At 33.4% G+C, this 19,580-nt stretch overlaps 1 protein-coding gene across 1 annotated transcript; it reads right to left on the minus strand.

Moving 5' to 3' along the window:
• Positions 1–4,362: 4,362 nt before the first annotated feature.
• On the minus strand, positions 4,363–11,345 carry LOC145000028 (heat shock cognate 70 kDa protein-like). Its single transcript, XM_078959177.1, has 3 exons — positions 11,282–11,345; positions 6,374–6,596; positions 4,363–6,283 (listed from the first exon to the last, which is right to left on the minus strand). The coding sequence occupies exons 2-3, from the start codon at positions 6,576–6,578 to the stop codon at positions 4,641–4,643; spliced, it is 1,848 nt and encodes a 615-aa protein (XP_078815303.1). The 5' UTR covers positions 6,579–6,596; positions 11,282–11,345; the 3' UTR covers positions 4,363–4,640.
• Between the last annotated feature and the right edge of the window lie 8,235 nt (positions 11,346–19,580).

Below are 19,580 nucleotides of genomic sequence, written 5' to 3' on the forward strand. Positions count from 1 at the left end.
AAAAATGTTGGTTTTGAATGTTCATGCTTATGAGTTTTGGTAGATCATAGGAATTATGTGCAAATTGTTTGTTAGTTTAATTCTTGATCTCAATGAAAATTGTATGGAGTCCATAACTTCTCCTCAAGTTATGGATTCCCAAAAAATTTATGTTTCCTTGATTTATGAGTTAGTTTAGATTAATGAAAAAAAATTGTGTTTTAGTTGTTTTCAATCCAAATTAATCTAGAGGTAGTTCATAAAATGTGTTTTTGTAACTTGTCCACAAGTTACATAAAAGGTCACATTTATGAATCTTAAAACTCATAAAAGTGTCATAGGTTACACAAAAATGAAGAGTATTTTTCATTAAATTGTTTTATGACTCCATATCTTGTCCTCAAGTTATGGATGTTTAAGAGTCACTTCTTTAAAAGTGTTATTATTAAAGAAGAAGGAGTTACATAAAATGAAGATGTCTTCATTTTAATGTACATTAAACTCATAAGTTATGAAATGAAAAGTCTTGAATAGTTTTAAAACTTGCCCTCAAGTTTTGGAATTTTTAAAATTAACCCCTCATGTATACTTTAATTCCAAATTGAACCTTAGAATTTTAAAAGGTTTAAAATTCAACACTTATACTATTATTATAATTTTAATTATATAGATATGTATAAGATAAAGTCAATCTTACCATTAGCAGACCTCATTCACGAAGCCGATGTATAAGGGAGGTATAAGGTTACTGCCTATAAAATGATAGTTTAATGGGTGTCCACTCTCACCCACCGCTTCCTTGAATGGTGGAGGGTTGTTAGCCGAACGGGTAGGAAAGGACTATAATTCCCCTTTCATTAAAAGTATAATGATAAATACTAAGTAACTAAACACCTATAAATTTCCCATTTCAGCATCATCCAAACATTTATCCACTAACTGTATGCACTTACTAAATAAATCTCCATTAAGATGTTCAAATTTTGCACACGTTATTCACATAGATAAATCAATACCCTATGCAAACCATCAATTTTGATAATAGTTTCAGTAGTTGAAGAGAGTTCTCCTTTTGCTTTTTCATAAGCTACCCTCAACTACCCCATTGCTTTTATCTTCTTACTCATGTTTGTCTTGTGCCTTTGGTTGAATTGGATCACAAAAAGGTCCACCATTGCATTATCAAAGTCCTGACCACCTGAATAAGTGTCACTAGCAACACTAATTCAGTATTGGATATTTTTTTATGTCATAATATTTATAAAAGATGACATTTTCTTACGATAGAGAAATATGTATGTCGTAAATCCTTAGCATTTTACAAAGGATTTCATAAATTTGACAACCTATTCGTCTGTTATAAAATTAGATTACGTTGTAGTTCGTACAAGTAACAGAGTCCGTGCTTTGCCACGGAGTTTTATGTGATTTTGTTATACATTAAAAAAGTAGAGGAGAGAAAATCATAGTATATATATACTACGGGGACGGTGGATAAACACAAAAGTTTAGAAAATAAAGAGGTGAAAATGATAATTTACAAAGTTGAAGGTGGAAGGGGTGAAAGTGATATTTTCAAAAGTAAAAGGATGGAAAATATCATTTTCGAAATAAAGAGGTTGCAAGCGACAAATTTGTAACGTCCTAAAAATTCTAACTGAAAACGTCACTTTAAATCAGTCAAAAACAAGCATTCATTTAAATAGAAATCCCATCATAGTGTAAAACCTGTCACATAAACCTCAGAGTACAAAAAAAATCCAATCACGCAGAACACTGATGGATGCGGTAAAATCATGTCGAGGTCTTCCCCTTGGAACCAAAAGTACTTAAAACCGTAAACATGAAACCGTAACTTCAAAGCTTACTCGGTTGCCCAAAATATCCCATACCATACATAATCTTAGGCCCCACCCAACATACTATCGGGTCCCTCCCAACATACATAATAGGCCCTTCCCGACATACATAACGGGCACTATCCAACATAAATATTGGGCCCCACCCAATCAACAAAACGGGCCCACCCCAAAACATATATAAAAGGCCCAGTGCATCGTAAGGATAAAGGGCCTAACCCATCATACACATGCAAGCTCATAAAGACAACGAGCACCCTACATAACACAATTCAGTGGGTTGGCATCAGTGCCTTCGACTCGCGAGTACATTGAAGAGACTCACCTCGATCGCTAAACGGGTATATCTCACAGACTCTTAAGCCATTTCAATTTTCAATTTGTAATCCATAAAGTACAACCATCTATTGTTAAGATCTGGTCCGAATAAACACCTAGTGTCATAAAGTTCCTAACTTTATGCCTTTTCATGGCTAGATAAAGCTCAAATCCAAACTCTAGTTTCCCTATGTAACATGTTGTTAAGCCATTTCCATTTTTAAGTCTTAATCCACAAGGACCAACCATCTATTGCTCAGATTTAGTCCTAATCAACATCTAGAGTGATAAAGTTCCTAACTTTATGCCTTTGCATGGCTAGATAAAGCTCAAATCCAAAACTCTAGTTTCATAACACTTTCTAATATCCAAAAACTCTTTCATGAATGAATAAAGAATTCCAAGGTCCTATTTTTATGACTCCTCAATCTCAAATTTCACAAGGAATGACAACCACAAGGTCTGGAGTAGCTTATACTCACAAGACTCAAGATTATGGGACCAAAAGACATGAAAATCAAGAATCTAAAGAGATCTAGCATATGGGCCAGCAAGATTCATGCATTATACCTCTTAGAGGATGTTGAAGAAGAGTAGAGTCTAGATCTACAAGCACTGGACTCCCCAAACACATCTTCAAAGATCTCCTTCTTTACAAAACTCTCATTTCTCATCTCTTCTTCAAACATCCATAACTTCTTCGTGTCAACTCTGTTTTCGACGTTCTTTATATGCACGAAAATGTATTGAAGAGTCCCACAATCCCAAGTAGTCACTTATTTCGTAACATATTTTGAACTAAAACCATAATCCATGAAAGAAACCTGACATATAACTTTTCCCTTTCTACCCTTCGGCCCCTACACACAAATCAGGGGTTTAGATCTCATAACCAACATTATCAACCTTCAATGAGCTCTGTACTTCACTTACTTAAAGACCAAAGCTTTTATATGATCGAATTTTGGTCCATAATTCTAAATTAAGAAACGACCTAAAGCAGGGTGTTACATGATTATAAAAAGTTGATGGATAAAAGGTGAAGGTGTGAAAGGGACATTTTAAGAAGATAAAGGTGGAGGGGATGAAAGTGATATTTCAAAAAGTATATGGTTGAAAAGTACTATTTTACAAAATAAAGAGATTGCAAGTGATGGAATTTACAAAGTTGAGGGATTAAAATTGCACTTTACGCATTGATATAATTATAACTTGTGCATTAGCATAGCTACGGCTAATTTGTCTTAAAAATCTAATACTTACAATTTGTATATATTTATAATGTGGTTTGAAAGCTTTTTTAATAGTAATGATTCAAGGATACATCCTAATGGCTAACAGTTTTATAATTGATTTAGAATCTATGTAAGGGTATCTTATAAGACGCATCATTTCATATTCATTCATCGTATTGTTCTCTTATATTACAATGTTTTGTCAATTCATCTACCTCTCTTCAATTGTCGATTATTGAAGTTTAATAAGATTTTCCTTAGTGGTTAACCTAAAAGGGTTTCCACCGTTAAATTTGGTGTTTGGTTGTGCTTGTTTTGTTACAACATTGTATTATTATTACAGTTACAATAGTAGCTAGAACTGGTATTGTTCAATATAAGACATGTCATTTTTTGGTCCATGTATGTTGTCAACCATATAGAAGGAAGCACACAGAAGACCGAACATAATTATTTATGATGAAATGGGAGAATGACAAAGCGGGCAAAAAGAGGCCCAATTTAAAACCGGGAAAACTTTTTATCCATGAGGAATTTGGAGACCGCGATACATTATCGGAAAGCTCTTGGTGGACCGGTGTCCGTCGCGGTTTACCGCTGTATTGGCCTGAAAATTCCACTTTAGGCCCCCAATTAACAATTTTCCCCAACAGTATTTTACGGCAGTATATTGGAATTCTATAACTTTTGTTTTTATCTTATTTATATTTAATAGGTAAATTAAAGAAAATTGTTGTCAGTTTTTAATGTTCATAAGATTGTAGTAAATTTGGCAGGTGCGAAATTTAACCTCATCATATAACCATATATAATGGCCATTTTGTAAGCCTTTATAGGAGCTTGAAAATAAAAACAATCATCTATTATTTGAGTTTTAATACTTTTCTGTTTATTTGCTTTCATTCTTACTTAAAAACAATTATTCACCAATGTACAAAAACTTGAAAAAAAAAGGAGAAATAAATCCCATTCATACACACATGATCAAACCAAATTCATACACACATAATCTATTCATACGTGACATAAATGACAATATCACTCATGATCATATCAAATTCATACGTTACACACTTGAAAAAGAAAAGGAGAAATAAATCTCAATCATACAAACATGATGAAATTAAATCCATTTCTTAATGTTGAACTAATGTCCAACTCTTATTGGAAAATAAAAACAAGCCCGTTAGCTTATAAGAATTAAGAAAAGCATTACTACCACAGTACCACCATAGACAAATTAATCTTACTACACAAGTTGGCCAATGATTGGAACACATACCTTTTCCAGCTCATTTAGTGTTTTCTCATAATTATCGACATCCACAAGCTTGTGTAGATCAAGAATTTGGTTTGCGCTCGTTATCGCATTTTCCATTTTTTCCAATTCCTCCTTGGGGATCTTTGTGTTATCAATGCTTCCTATGCTTTTAATTTTGGCCTTCACATCGTAAATGTATTCCTCCAAGACATTATGTGCAAGAAGCTTCTTTATATTCTCCTCATCATCAAGTTTGTACTTTTCAGCATCTTTCATCATTTTTTCGATCTCTTCCTTTGAAAGTCTCTGCTTGTCATCGCTGATTCTAATCTTTTTCTTTAGGCCAGTGGTTAACTCCTCAGCCGAGCAATTTAAAATACCATTAACATCAACTTCAAATACAACATTTACCCTTGACTTACCGTTTAGTGCAACTGGTACAGCAACTTGGAATTTCCCCAACCAGTCATTGTCTATAGCTATACTTCTCTCACCTTGATAGACATCAAAAGTAATAGCACTTTGGTTATCCACACTTGTAACATAGATTCTTTCCTGTTTGACTGGTATTGGGGAATTTCTTTTGATTATAACAGATGAAGAGCCATCATGAATACTTACACCAAGTGAAAGTGGGACGACATCCAACAACACTAAGTTTTTCACTTTTTGACTATTTTCGCCACTTAACTTTGCAGCAAGAACTGCTGCACCATATGCAACCGCTTCGTCAGATTGGATATTCTTAGAAAGCTCTTTCCCATTGAAGAAGTCTGACAGCAATTCTTGTATTTTGGGTATCCTAGTTGACCCACCAACAAGAACTACCTCATTTACATCTGTCTTATTCATTTCAGCATCAACCAAACATTTCTCCACCAACTGTATGCACTTACTAAATAAATCTTCATTAAGATCTTCAAATTTTGCACGAGTTATTTCCATAGAGAAATCAATACCCTCATGTAAAACATCAATTTCGATAGTAATTTCAGTAGTTGAAGAGAGTGCTCGTTTTGCCTTTTCACAACCTACCCTTAATCGCCCCATTGCTTTTATATTCTCACTCATGTCTGTCTTGTGCTTTTGGTTGAATTGCATCATAAAGTGTTCCACCATTGCGTTATCAAAGTCCTGACCACCTAAGTGAGTGTCACCAGTAACAGTTTTCACAGTTATCTTACCATTGTTATTAATGGTGACAATAGAGACATCCAATGTTCCACCACCCAAATCAAAGATGAGCACATTTGTGTCGTGAGTTATATCAGTTTTCATGTCGAATCCATAAGTAATTGCAGCAGCTGTAGGTTCATTGATTATTTGTAGAACATTAAGTCCAGCAGCAAGACCAGCATCTATTGTGGCTTGGCGTTGGGAATCATCAAAATAAGCTGGCACCGTGATGACTGCATCTATCACGGTTTCACCAAGGTATGCCTCTGCAACTTGTTTCAATTTCACAAGAACCATAGATGAAATTTCCTCTGCGAAAAACTCCTTTTCACCATTGTAGTCAACTAAAATCTTCGGAATGTAGTTAGTTCCTTTTATAACTTTAAAAGGCCATAACTTCATGTCTTCCTGAAGCTTGGTGTCGTTAAATCTCCTTCCAATCAATCGTTTTGCATCTGAAAAGTCAAGTTTGTAATAATCAATTACGAATGAAGACACTTTTATGAACTCAATCTGCCTATAACAAAAGACAATAAAATACAAACCATAAACTGTGTTGGTGGGGTTCATATTCATCTGGTTCTTAGCACTTTCACCTACTAGACGTCCAACTTCGTTGAAAGAAACACAAGATGGTGTCATCCTGTTACCTTGCTCATTGGGTATGATCTCAACTTGCTCATGTTGCCAAACAGCCACACAAGAATATGTTGTTCCAAGGTCAATACCAATAGCCTTTTTCCCAACCATAATGCTTTCCAGTCAAACCTACATTATATGAAATAAAATGACTGTTCATTAAAATATTTATACTCATTTAACTTGATTCCAACTATTTGCAGTTGTGTCACATTAGCATCTTTTAACAATTACAAAAACACAAGCAAATACATACAATGTTAGAAACGGGGTTGGATAGTAATGTATAATGCGAAAATCACATGTTGGATATTGAGAGGGTTACATTGAGTCGCTTTCCTTTTGCAACATTTCAACCCTATAAAGCTTTGATGTTATGTAATTTGCGGAAGGACAATATTAGAAACTCTTTGTTAGAAAATTATTTGCTATAGACTAAAAATGGTGAGACTTAGTCTTGTGCATAAGAGTTAAAAGTGAAAGAATCCTTAAGGAGATCAAACAAAGCAGATACCAAAATTACAATATTAAGGAGATCCATTTGAGAATTGAAACATATATTAGAATCGCTTTATTAGAAAATTATTTTCCATCGACTAAAAATGGTGAGCTATAGTCTTGCGCATAGGCGTTGAAAATGAAATAATTTTTACAATAAAAGTAAGCTTAAAGGAAGATATGAGTTCACATGAAAAGACCTAGACATCGTACTTGGTTAAGTTAACAGAGAGAAAACATTACTAAATACGTAGATGTTGAAAATATAAGAGAATATGATCGATGTCGACAAAATGTACTTTCGCAATATCTTCTCTAATAAATGAAGGTTTTTTTGATACTTGTCACATTCTCATTCATTTTATCACATGTTATTTTGTGGTTATTTTGAATTAATTTTTATTCCATATGTAATTTTGTGCTTTTCCTATTTTATTAAATTCCATATGGTATTTAAATTTAATAATAAATGCATATCAATTTCATTAATGGACTTTCCTTATAATTTTAAATTTTAAAAATAAAATCTCATTAATTTGTTATGATTATTTTATCTAAATGGTTTGTTTAAATTTAAAAGAAAAAAAAAATTAATTTTAGTAATTCAATATTTTTCTTATTTTTTTATAAATTCAAATTTCTTAAATGTTTATACATATTTAATTGTTTTAAATACACTCATGTAATACATGGGGTCCAAACCTAGTTAGTAATCATGATTTTCTAACCGAAAAAAGAGCCGACTACAATGATATTTTCTCCCTGGTAGTAAAAATGATAAAAATCTGAATATTCTTGATTATTATAGAAGTATTAGAATTAATATGACACAACCCATAGGATTTTAAATAGCCGGAAAAGAAAATTTAATATGCAAATTGAAGAAAAGTGCTTACATATTGACGCAAAGACGATGTTTCTTGTTGTTTAATAGCTTTGTGTAGATAAGTAGATAGATGCACAATATGTGAAAGACGAAACTCATTATTGATGTTACGTAGACACGTTACATTATGTATGTCAGTCTTTTCCTTACTTTTCTTTCCTTCATCAAAACTCATGGTGTGTATGAGAATGATCTTTCACTTCTTTTTCATTTTTTTAAATAATATATTTCATACAAATATTATACTCAATTTGTAGGGAATTAAAAACCATTAATTTAGATGTATATTTTTAAAAAAATTTAATATGTATATAATTTAATAAATATTAAAAAACCAAAAAAATAAAAAATAAAAAGTTAACCAATCAAAACAGAAAGAGTAAATTACATGAATCGTCCCTCGTGTCCCTCGTGCTGAAGCCAAAAAGCACGTTCAATCCCTATTTTTAAAAATTAACTCGGACCATCACTCGTTTGGTTAAAAGTTACACGCGTCATCCCTCCAGACATAAAAAGACACTTTTGCCCTTATTTATTAATTTTTTGATTTATATAATAGTTATTAATTATTAATCCATTAAAAGAAAATGTTTATTAAATGTTTATTTGTTTTTTAATTAAATTAAAATGTGTAAAAATATTTCATAACCTAATTTCCCATAGACTATGACCCCCAATCTTAAAATCGATGTTGGACACAAACAAAACCCTTCCTCTCTTCTCTCCACCAGAAACCGCCGACCACCATCGGTCCACCTCGCCTTCTTGCGTCTCCTATTTGCTATTTTCAGTTGGATCGACACCTCGCCTTCTTGCATTTCCTTCTTGCTATTTTCAGTTGGATCGACATCCGAAGACCATCTAATAGCACTAACTCTCCTCGTTCTTCCTCCAATCGCACCAAAAGAACACAAGGTTCAACTCCTTTTCCTTTTAATCGAGGTGCATGTTTCACATTCTTTCTCCCACTCTTCTCTCTTCTCAAAATTCGTACCACAACACACCCTTTTCTCTTTTAATTCTTAAATTTCAGGTAGTTTGATGGTAGGCAATGAATAGGGAGAAGAGTGGTTTGGAGAGCTGATGAAGAATTTTGGTTGATGGTGACTAGGATGGTGTTTATGTTGGTGCTAGAAAGCAGTTATGGTAGTTGTAATGGAGGGATAAGGGTGTTATTGGGTTGTGGTGAAGATGAAGGGTATATGGGTGTTTGATGGTGTTGTGGGGGTGAAAAAGACAGTGATGAACAAGTGGTTGATATGTTAAAATGGTGATGGTGTAAGGTTAAGATGATGAAGGTGGGTTAATGGTGATGGATGGAGAAGGTCCAACTGTTTACGGTGAGCCACCTCTTTCAAATCTCCTCTCAGGCACCGACATTGGTAACCTTATTGGAGCTGTAAAGAGGGTTGTAAATTTGCATTAGAATCACCATGAAATTGGGTTCTTGCATCGATATATATGGAAAAGGGTGGGGTGTGATAGTTTTCTTTCACAAATCTGTAACAAAATAGAAGAGAGATGGCTGGTCGGGAAGCGGTGATCCGATAGTAGAGGTCCGACGATGATGGTGGTCTAGAGTGGTGGTGATGATGATAACATTGAGAGCAAATGTCAGAGAAAAAAGTAGGAGAGAGGAATAGTAGGTTGGAATTTTAGGGGGAGTGGGGGGGTTTTACTTTATTTTTTTATTTTACAAATAACTTTAAAGATAAATAAATAAAAATAAAGGTAGAATAGTTATTTCATATATCGAAAAGGATGAAGCGTGTAAATTTAAACTAACAAGGGATGATACGTGTAATTTACTCAAACAGAAAAGAAAATGTGGAGTCTCTATCCCCACTCCCTTTTCCGCACCTCAATGCAGAGACGGTGCAGTTTAATGTGTCCATCCGGCCTTAGAGAGATAGACATCCATTTAAAGTTTTAAAATAGAGAAATTAAATATCCTTCTATCCAATTAACTCGTGACATTTGTAACATTTAATGCTCATTTAATGAAATTTAATGATATTTTAGGATACTAATATGACACATGTCATCATTCAAATGGATAGGGGGATTGGTAGGATCAAAAGGTAGGAAGATATTTAATTTCTCTTTAAAGTATATTAATCTTTTTTTTAGTGGAAGTATAGTCCGACAAGAAAGAAATCTATGCATTTATTTATTACTAGGTGTGAAACCCGTGTATTACACGGGTTTATTAATAGAAAGTTTTGGTAACCACAAAGACTATGTTAATAAAAAAAATAAGGATTAAGTTTGTGACCTTTTGGTAAACCGTATGGACTATTTATGTAATTTGGTCTTAATTAATATATATTAATAAAATTAATTAATATGAATTCACAAATGGAATGTATTATCTACATTAATATACATATACATTAAATAATATATTAATAGAGGAATTTAAAAATAGAAAGTTATTATGTACATGAATAAATATATTTATAGAATTAATTAACATAAGGTGATATTTAATAGGTGGGATTTAAATAAAAAAGAAAAAACCTATAAAAATGACAAGTGAATATTAAATAAATCAAAAAAATCTAGAAAAAGACAAGTATGAAAATAAAGGAGGAAAGGACATGTGGCAAAATCATTCTTATTTATTTGGGTAAATTTCGTTTTTATTCTATGTTATCGATATGAATACTCTATTTGACAAAGAATACAAATAAATCAAAAGAAACCCAATGGTAGTTAAATAATAATTTGTAAACTGCAACAAAATATAAATAAACATAAAAAAATGGCTAGCTTCTTTATACTTTAATTATATATATATATATATATATATATATATATATATATATATATATATATATATATATATATATATATATTACCCTAATAAATAAGAATGATTTTGTCACATGTCCTTTTCTCATTCAAATTGCCACATGTAATTTTGTTATAATTTAGAGATATATTTATTTTTCACTTGTCATTTATTTCATTTTCCATTTCTAATATATTATTAATTTAGTTTTTATAAATTAAACCTACCATAATGATATTAATTTCAAATTTTAAATTTTATATTTCAATTTCAATTTCAAATAAAGTTACAGTATAAACCCCTTTGTGATTAACATATTGTTATAATTAACCTGTTTAGTATACGGGTCTGATAACTAAGCACATAATTTTAATTTATTTATTTTTTGCATATTTTTTTCTCATAATTTTTATTTATTTCAAATTTCAAATTCAAATAGATTTATCATTCAATCGTTCCTATTTAACATTTTGTTTTAATCAACCCGTATAATATATGGATCTCACAACTAAGATATATATATATATATATATATATATATATATATATATATATATATATATATATATATATATATATATATATATATATATATATATATATATATATATAAAGTTTATGAAGCTTTATGAGTACCTGTTTTGAGTTGAAGACTCACCAAATTTTGTATGATCCCTTGTGTATGTGTACCTCCTGCATGTACATTGATCACAAGCACACCACGTATAAGGTTCATTTCACATCATATTAATTCACACGGGAAATGTAAAATAAAACATGCAAACGTTTCTTTAATGTTTGTTGAAAATATTAAATAAGACGTGACATTCAAGCATGAAATCAACTATTATAGAACTTATATATAAAAGAAATAATAAATTTTTATGTTATTGCGATAAATAGAAGAAAGATGTCATTACATCAAAATCTCACCTGTTATGAGTGAATGAATGAATCCCACCGTTCCTTGCTCTATATATACAACCAATTACCCAGTTATTAATACTCATGGGTGAAGCTTTTGGGTTAAAAAAGAACCAAATTGCATTAACCTAATCAATTCAGATCAAATCCAATCTAAACTTATAATCTTTTAAGACTTTCCATAATTTATGGTTATAATATTAAAATTACAAATATGGTTGTTAGAGCGTTGACATATGTTGTCGATATTAAAATGACAAATATGGTTGTTAGAGTGAGCATATATTATTTGATATTAAAATGACAAATTTGGTCGTTAGAGAGTGTGAACACTGTGAAATTACAAAAAGAATAGTGGACATATTTTTATTCCCATATTTATCTTCTACATTATTCCCTATATTGTTTAGGATCTATGCTTTATCCTTTGCTTAGACTTTTATATAGCTGCTTTGTAATTATCGTTAATTAATGAAACATAGAGAAAACCATATCTTGCTCTACCGATTTTCTCATGGTATCAGTGCGGGATATAATCCAACCCTAAACCGCATCAAACCTAGCCGATAATCATGGCCGGCAATGTTGAATCCTCTAACAAGAATGTTGTTACCACACTCAGACACCAACTCACCTCTCTACATTTATCCTTTTGACTACCCAAAATAGTTGCATGCCAATGACGCCCTAACCGACAACAATTATGTTGATCGGTCCCAAGAGATGATGTACTTTCTCTTCGCCAATAACAAAGTAGGGTTCATTGATGGCTCGATTCAAAAACCTGAAAAGAACTCAACATATTATATGTCTTGGATGCAATGTGATGTCATGGTAAAAGGTTGGATCACGAAGACTATGGAGAAGGAGATCAAAACTAGCGTGAAGTACACAAACACCACTTCATAAATATGGTCAGATCTTTTTGAAAGATTTGGTAAAGAAAGTGCCCCTAAGGCTTACGAGTTGAACCATACACTGACTACAAACTCATCAGAATGGATCTTCTATCTCAGCTTACTACACAAAACTTCGAGGGATCTGGGATGAGATGTAGGCTACACTACCAACTCCTAGATGCACATGCAACAACTGCACATGTGACATTGGAAAAAGCTTGAGCCAAATCAAAGACAAAGAAAAACTTTACAAGTTCCTCATAGGTCTTGATAGTAAGTTCGCTATCATCAGGACTAAAATCCTCGCTATAAATCCGATTCCCAACCTAGGAAACACCTACCACCTCATTGTAGAAGATGAAATACAGATGGTTATATCCGCTGAAAAGAAACCCTCAAGGGAGGCGGTTGCCTTCAAGCCAACGTTCATGTGCAACATAAAGTATTACCAAAGATCCCAAAGACTTGCGGGCTATTACCAAAGATTCATCAAAAATTTATCAAAAATAGTCAAGCCTCTCACCACTCTAACCCATAGAGACAAGAAGTTCGATTTGAGAGACAGATAAGAGTTTGTCTTCCATAAATTGAAACAATTATTGTGCAATGCACTAATTTTATCTCTTCCATAGCGAACAAAAGACTTTGTATTATTCTGCAACGCTTCTCACTAAGGGTTAGGATGTGTATTCATGCAAAGGAATAAAATCATTGCATACACATCTAGACAATTTAATTCAAACGAGACTAACTACAGTACCTACAACTTAGAATTAGGAGCTATAGTGTTTTCCTTAAAACTTTCGAGACACTACCTATATGGAAGAAACTGTGTCATGTTCACCGCCCATAAAAGCCTTCAACACATCTTCGATCAGAAGGAGCTCAACACGAGACAACAAAGGTGGGTCGAATTGCTAAATGATTACAAATGCAAAATTCATTATCATCCTGGTAAAGAAAATGTCGTAGCAGACGCTTTAAGCAAGAAAGAACGAGCATATCCACTTCATATAAAGGCTCTAAACTTAACAATCTAATCAAATCTCACCACCCGAATTCGAGACGCTCAGCTGAAAGCACTCAAACCTGAAAATATCATAAAGAAAACCTATGAGGAATGGACAAACAGTTCGACCTGTAACATCCCTAATTTCTCTGCCAAAAAAGATCGATTTGCTTATGCTTTATTTGAAAATCAGAGTATAATTTGGAAAAATATGTTGCGGAATTTGTTCCCAAAAATATGATAAATAATTTAGCAAAGTATTTCTGAAGAAATGTATTTTCATTATATTAAAATCCTCGGGATGTTATTGTTAATACATATAAAAAAAAACATAAACTGAAACTATACACGCCTTACAACATTATATTTATTTCTACTGGCCTATAATCCATAATCCCTTATCAGATCATCACATCTATGCTCTTGTTTCACTACCTGTAATACAATAAATTAAGTAGGTCAGGCTTGGGAGCCTTGTGAGCACATATGGTTTTCAACCCTTTTGTTTCTATGATTGATTCTCCATTAGAAATCCCATTTAGACCATTCTTATCCATTTCTTAGCTTGATTATAGTAGAGAGATCACATTGGGTTGAATAGCCTTCAGATCTAGCCATGTTTCAGTCCCAAAAACTTAGATCTAACACCTTTATGAAGCCATTTTGCATGAAAGCCCTAGATCTACTCTTTTAAGTGCCTTTAAACCTTTATGGATGTCTATGTACACGTAAAGATAGAATCTTTATGTGTTAATCAAGCCTTAGGAACCCAGATCAATAAGTTGTATGCATTGGTTTTGAGCAGAATCAACTATATAGTAGTTACATGCAACTGCCTCGGCGATTCGTTCTTCAGACTCGGCAAGTCGAGTCATGAGTCCTCGTTTTTCCCCTTCATGAGTCATGCCGAGTGGAACCAGTGAGTTACGGGTGGACTCGGTGAGTCGGAGATCAGACTCATTCATGGAGGGACTCGGCGAGTCCAAGGCAATCTTCATATCTCAAGAACAGACTCGGCGAGTTGTTCATACAAATCGGCGAGTCACAGTCAGAGTGTTCATATGTTGAAGGGGAACTCGACGAGTTGTTCATACAACTCGGCGAGTCGGATGCAGATTGACTGAGTGTTAGTATCGAAGAGGAACTCGTCGATTCTATGCCAAACTCGACGAGTAGTAGCGAGCAGAAATGAGAAATGAGAGTAAGGACTCGGCGAGTTGGCGGCCCAACTCGACGAGTCAGGTCAACTGTATGTTGACATTGACCAAGAGGTTGACTTTGACCAGGGGTGAAAAAGTCATTTTACCCTCAGTATAGTTATCAGTATTTGATTGAGTGTACTTATGGAAATTGTAGCCGGAGAGATACCGGAGCAGCAGCAGACAGTTTCCAGAGCAGTTCATTTAGCAGCCAGACTACGAGGTGAGTTTCCTTCCAGTAGGAACGGGTCTACGGCCACAATGTCGACCCGTCTAGTTAGTAGTCAGTTCCGGACTTCGGTCCGATGCAGTAATTCAGGGTGCTTGATGTCTTTGTGATTCAAGCATGTCTATGTGTTATGTTTTCTGGACTTCAGTCCACTACAGTATGCAGTAAATGTGTTTATGCTAGTTGATATGTGTTTATGCTATGCTATGTTCAGTCAGTTCCAGACTTTGGTCTGATGCAGGGGACAAGGTCCCAGACACTTCCGGACTTCGGTCCGATGCAGTTAGTTCCGGACTTCAGTCCAATGCAGGGGACAAGGTCCCAGTCAGTTCCGGACTTCGGTCCGATGCAGTTTCTGGACTTCGGTTCGATGCAAAGGGCAAGGCCGTGGTCAGTTCCGGAGTCCAATCCGGTGCAGTTTTCGGACTTCGGTCCGATGCAATGGGCAAGGCCCAGTATGTGCTTTATATGTTATTGTATGGTATGTGGTAGTTTGGGGGAGCTCACTAAGCTTCGTGCTTATAGTTTCAGTTTTGGTTTCAGGTACTTCCTCAAGTAAAGGAAAGAGCTCGGGATGATGGCATCGTACACACCACAGCTTCAGTTTGTCCTGGGAGTTGATTAGCTTTTCGTAGATATGATTTGATATAGTCTTGATACAGTTTTTCTCGTGATACTTCGTTATGGTTTTGAGATATTGACGTATGGGTTTTTATTTTATGATATTGATATGATGATTTTAGTAATTTTTAAACAAAATTTTTTGGGTCATATTTTGGGTCGTTTCAGATTGGCACCGCCTGAGATGCAGGAGCTATCATCGCAGTTATAGGAACTAATGGGCAAGTAGTTCATCTGTCCGAGCAGTTCTCCGTGGGGAGCACTGATCCTCTTCTTCAGGAAGAAGGATGGTTCACACTGGATGTGCATCGATTACCAGGAGTTAAACAAGTTAACGGTGAAGAACCGTTATCCATTCTCGATGATGGATCATCTGTTCGATCAGTCGTAGGGATCATCTTGGTTCTCCCAGATAAACCTAAGGTCCGGATACAAACAAGTTAGGATTAGGGAGGAAGACATGGAGAAGACCACGTTCTGGACTCGTTATGGACATTACGAGTTCGTGGTGATGCAATTTGGGCTCACCAACGCGCTGGCAGTATTTATGGACCTGATGAATCGGGTGTGCAGACTGATGCTCGATCGCTCGGACATTGTGTTTATAGATGACATCCTTGTATATTTCAAGACCAGGGAGTAGCATGAGGAGCATCTCCGTGAGCTACTGGGAGTTTTGAGACGAGATCAGCTTTATGCCAAGTTCTTGAAATGCGAATTTTGGTTGTGAAAGGTTCACTTCCTTGGACATCTCGTTAACCAGGAGGGAATTTTGGTCGACCTGGCCAAGATCGAGGAGGTTATGCAGTGGGAGGTTTCGAAATATCCCTCGAATATCAGGAGCTTCTTGGGATTAGTAGGGTACTACCGGAGATTCATACAAGCTTTCTCCAAAATTGCAATACCCCTCACTCATCGAAGAGGAAGGGGGTAGATTTTCGGTTGGGCCCTAAGCAGCAGACGGTGTTTGAGACCCTTCGGCGGTGGCTGTGTGAGGCTCTAGTCTTGATCCTCCTAGAGGGAGTGCAGGATTTTGTGGGTTTCTGTGATGCATCCATCATCGGACTGGGAGTGATCCTCATGCAGAGAGGATGGGTGATAGCCTACGCGTCATGACAGTTGAAGCCGCACGAGACGAGATAACCCACACACGATCTGGAGTTGGGAGTGGTGGTATTCGCTCTCAAGATTTGGAGATATTACCTCTATAGGGTCCGTTGTACCATCTACACGGACCACAAGAGCTTGAGACACATCATGGATCAGCGAAATCTGAACATGAGGCACCGCAGGCAGCAAAACCAAAATATTCGGACTTTTTGTTTTAAATTACCATGGAATTAATGGATATTATTATTAACAAATCATTTATAAACATAAAAAATATTTTTATTATAAAAAAGGAAATACATTTATTGCTAATTTCTAGGAATAATTTGGTGGTCTAAGTACTCATCTATTGCTTGTTGACCACTCAAACTCTTTACGTTCCTCATATGCATTGTTGTGGATATGATGGTGAGATGTACTCAGTTAGTGTTCCTTTAATGTTGGTGTTCATCTTTTGTTGTTTAACCTAACTACCACTCAACATTCATACCTCACATGTTAACAACCATCAACTAACACACATCCATCAAATGTGAAAAGTGATCTGTGAATGATAGTTTATATGGAAACAAGTGAAGGGTGATTATATATTTAAATTATCATTCAAAGTTTACTTTTCACTCTCGATAGATGTTTGTAATTTGATGGCTGTTAGCAGTTAATGTATGGAGGTTAGATGGTAATTAGGTTAAAAATTATAATAAATTATCTATATGTTCAAGAATCGTTGTGTAATGATATTTTCTAATAACATGTGATCATGTACCGTCATACCTAATAGCAAGTAGACACTACTTGATTGTGTATTAATATATATTATCAAATCGTGTATTGGTCACGCCTAACAAGTTACTTCTTACTATGACACCTATAACGATACATAGGAGGAACCTAGGGACTTTGAAGTGGTCAACAAACAATAGAGAAGTATATAGTCAACCATTCTATTCTTATAAATTAGCAAAAAATGTATTTCCTTTGTTTATAATAAAAAAAATTATATGTTTATAAATGATTTATTAATAATAGTATCCATTAATTCCATAGTAATTTTCAGAAAAATCTCAATATTTTGGTTATCAGGTAATTTTCAGAAAAACCCTAATGTTTTGAGCAAACTAACGAAAAAAGACAGAATACCGGATAAATCTTTGAAACTGGGCAAAAATGGTTTTTTTGAAGTTTTATCCAATATTCTGTGTTTTTCTGTAAACAAAAATTAGTTTGAGACTTTTTCATAAATTAGACTAAAATTATAGGACTTTTCTGAAGATTTCCCTTTTTATGTGTCAGTCTTGTTTTTATGTTTTAAGTCATTTATTAAATCATGTTTTAGTCTAGTATTAAGTTATGTTTTAAATGTCTATGTTATTTATTATTAGTTGTTTAAAAATAAATAAAATTAATAATGATTTAGAAAAAAAAAAATGATATGTCATGCCAAAGCGCACCACAACTCCCTATCATCATACTATGTTTATGTGACATGCAAAAAAATGATGTGGTAACATGCTTAGCACACCATCACTCCCTCTAGTCTTATTTTCTTATTCTTCATACATGCCTTTTATTTCTAGTTTATTTCTTATATCCTTAGTATTCATACTTGCCTTTAGTTTCTAGTAGGGCTGACAAAATTGTACAATGGAAAACCAACCAATATGTTACCAGCCGAACCAAGAAACTTGGGAGCCAATATATTTGGTAGCCAACATGTTTGGTTGGTAGTATCATACCAATTGATCAATGTTGGTACGGTAATGGTACAAAAATTGGAATACCATGGTAATACCGTACCAACCAATTCATTTATATATATATATATATATATATATATATATATATATATATATATATATATATATATATATATATATATATATATATATAGGTAGGTTCAAATGTTTTTCACATCTATTTTGTGCTAGAATGCACCAATAAAAATTTAGTATTAATTATATGTATATTATAGTTATAACTCATTTTTATGGAAACTAATTAAATTCGTCATTAATGTCAACAATAATATTCTTTCAGAATAAATTCATATCTAGAAGAATGAGAGTGTATTCTAGTAGAATACACTCTCGTTCTTCATATTACATACAACTTTATTGTATTTTAAGTGATTGAGTCTTGAAACAAAGTACGAACTCATATATAGAAACTTAGATACAAATTCATTCTGAAAGAATGTTATTGCTGGTATTAACGACGGATTTAATTAGTTTCTATAAAAAGAGAATTATAATTATGGATATCATTTAATATACATATAATTATGGAAATCATTTAATATCTATAATTATTTAATTAAATAATTATTTAATTTACTAAATTTCTATTGGTGCATTCTAGCGCACAATAAATGTAAAAAACAAAATAACCTAGCCCTATATATATATATATATATATATATATATATATATATATATATATATATATATATATATATATATATATATCAACTGTTAATTGTATTTAGTGTTTACAGTTTTATTAACATTATATTAGTCATTTGGTCATATTAGTCAATAGTTATTACCACGTTAAAGCACAATATTAAAACGTTACTTTAGCATTACTTCAGTAGAATTCTTTTGTAAACTAAAAGAACTACATAACTAATTTCTATACTACACATCAAAATCCCGATGTCTTTGCTTATTTTTAAATCTTATAATAGAAAATTAAAAGAAGTTGGTATATACCATTACCAATTTGCACCAACCAAACTTGTTGGTAGCCAAATAAATTGGTACCAAGTATACTTGGTACGGTACCGGTAGCAATTTTTTTTATACCGGTTATAGTTGGTACAGTACATGATTTAGAGAAAAATGAATTGATACCATACCAATTACACCCCTAATTTCTAGTTTATTTCTTACATATGTAGTTTAAGCTTTGCTTTTTACTAATTCTCACGGTTTAAAAAAAAAAA

The sequence above is a fragment of the Lactuca saligna genome, chromosome 1 (genome assembly GCF_052625555.1).
Source record: "Lactuca saligna cultivar CGN05327 chromosome 1, ASM5262555v1, whole genome shotgun sequence".
Taxonomy (NCBI): Eukaryota; Viridiplantae; Streptophyta; class Magnoliopsida; order Asterales; family Asteraceae; genus Lactuca; species Lactuca saligna.

What these genes read in the sequence shown, in the direction of transcription:
- LOC145000028 (XM_078959177.1), bottom strand. Translation starts at nt 6,578, where the DNA reads ATGGTTGGGAAAAAGGCTATTGGTATTGACCTTGGAACAACATATTCT. An exon ending in CCCCACCAACACAGTTTATG is followed by an intron (nt 6,284 to 6,373) that starts GTTTGTATTTTA and finishes TTGACTTTTCAG; the next exon opens with ATGCAAAACGATTGATTGGA.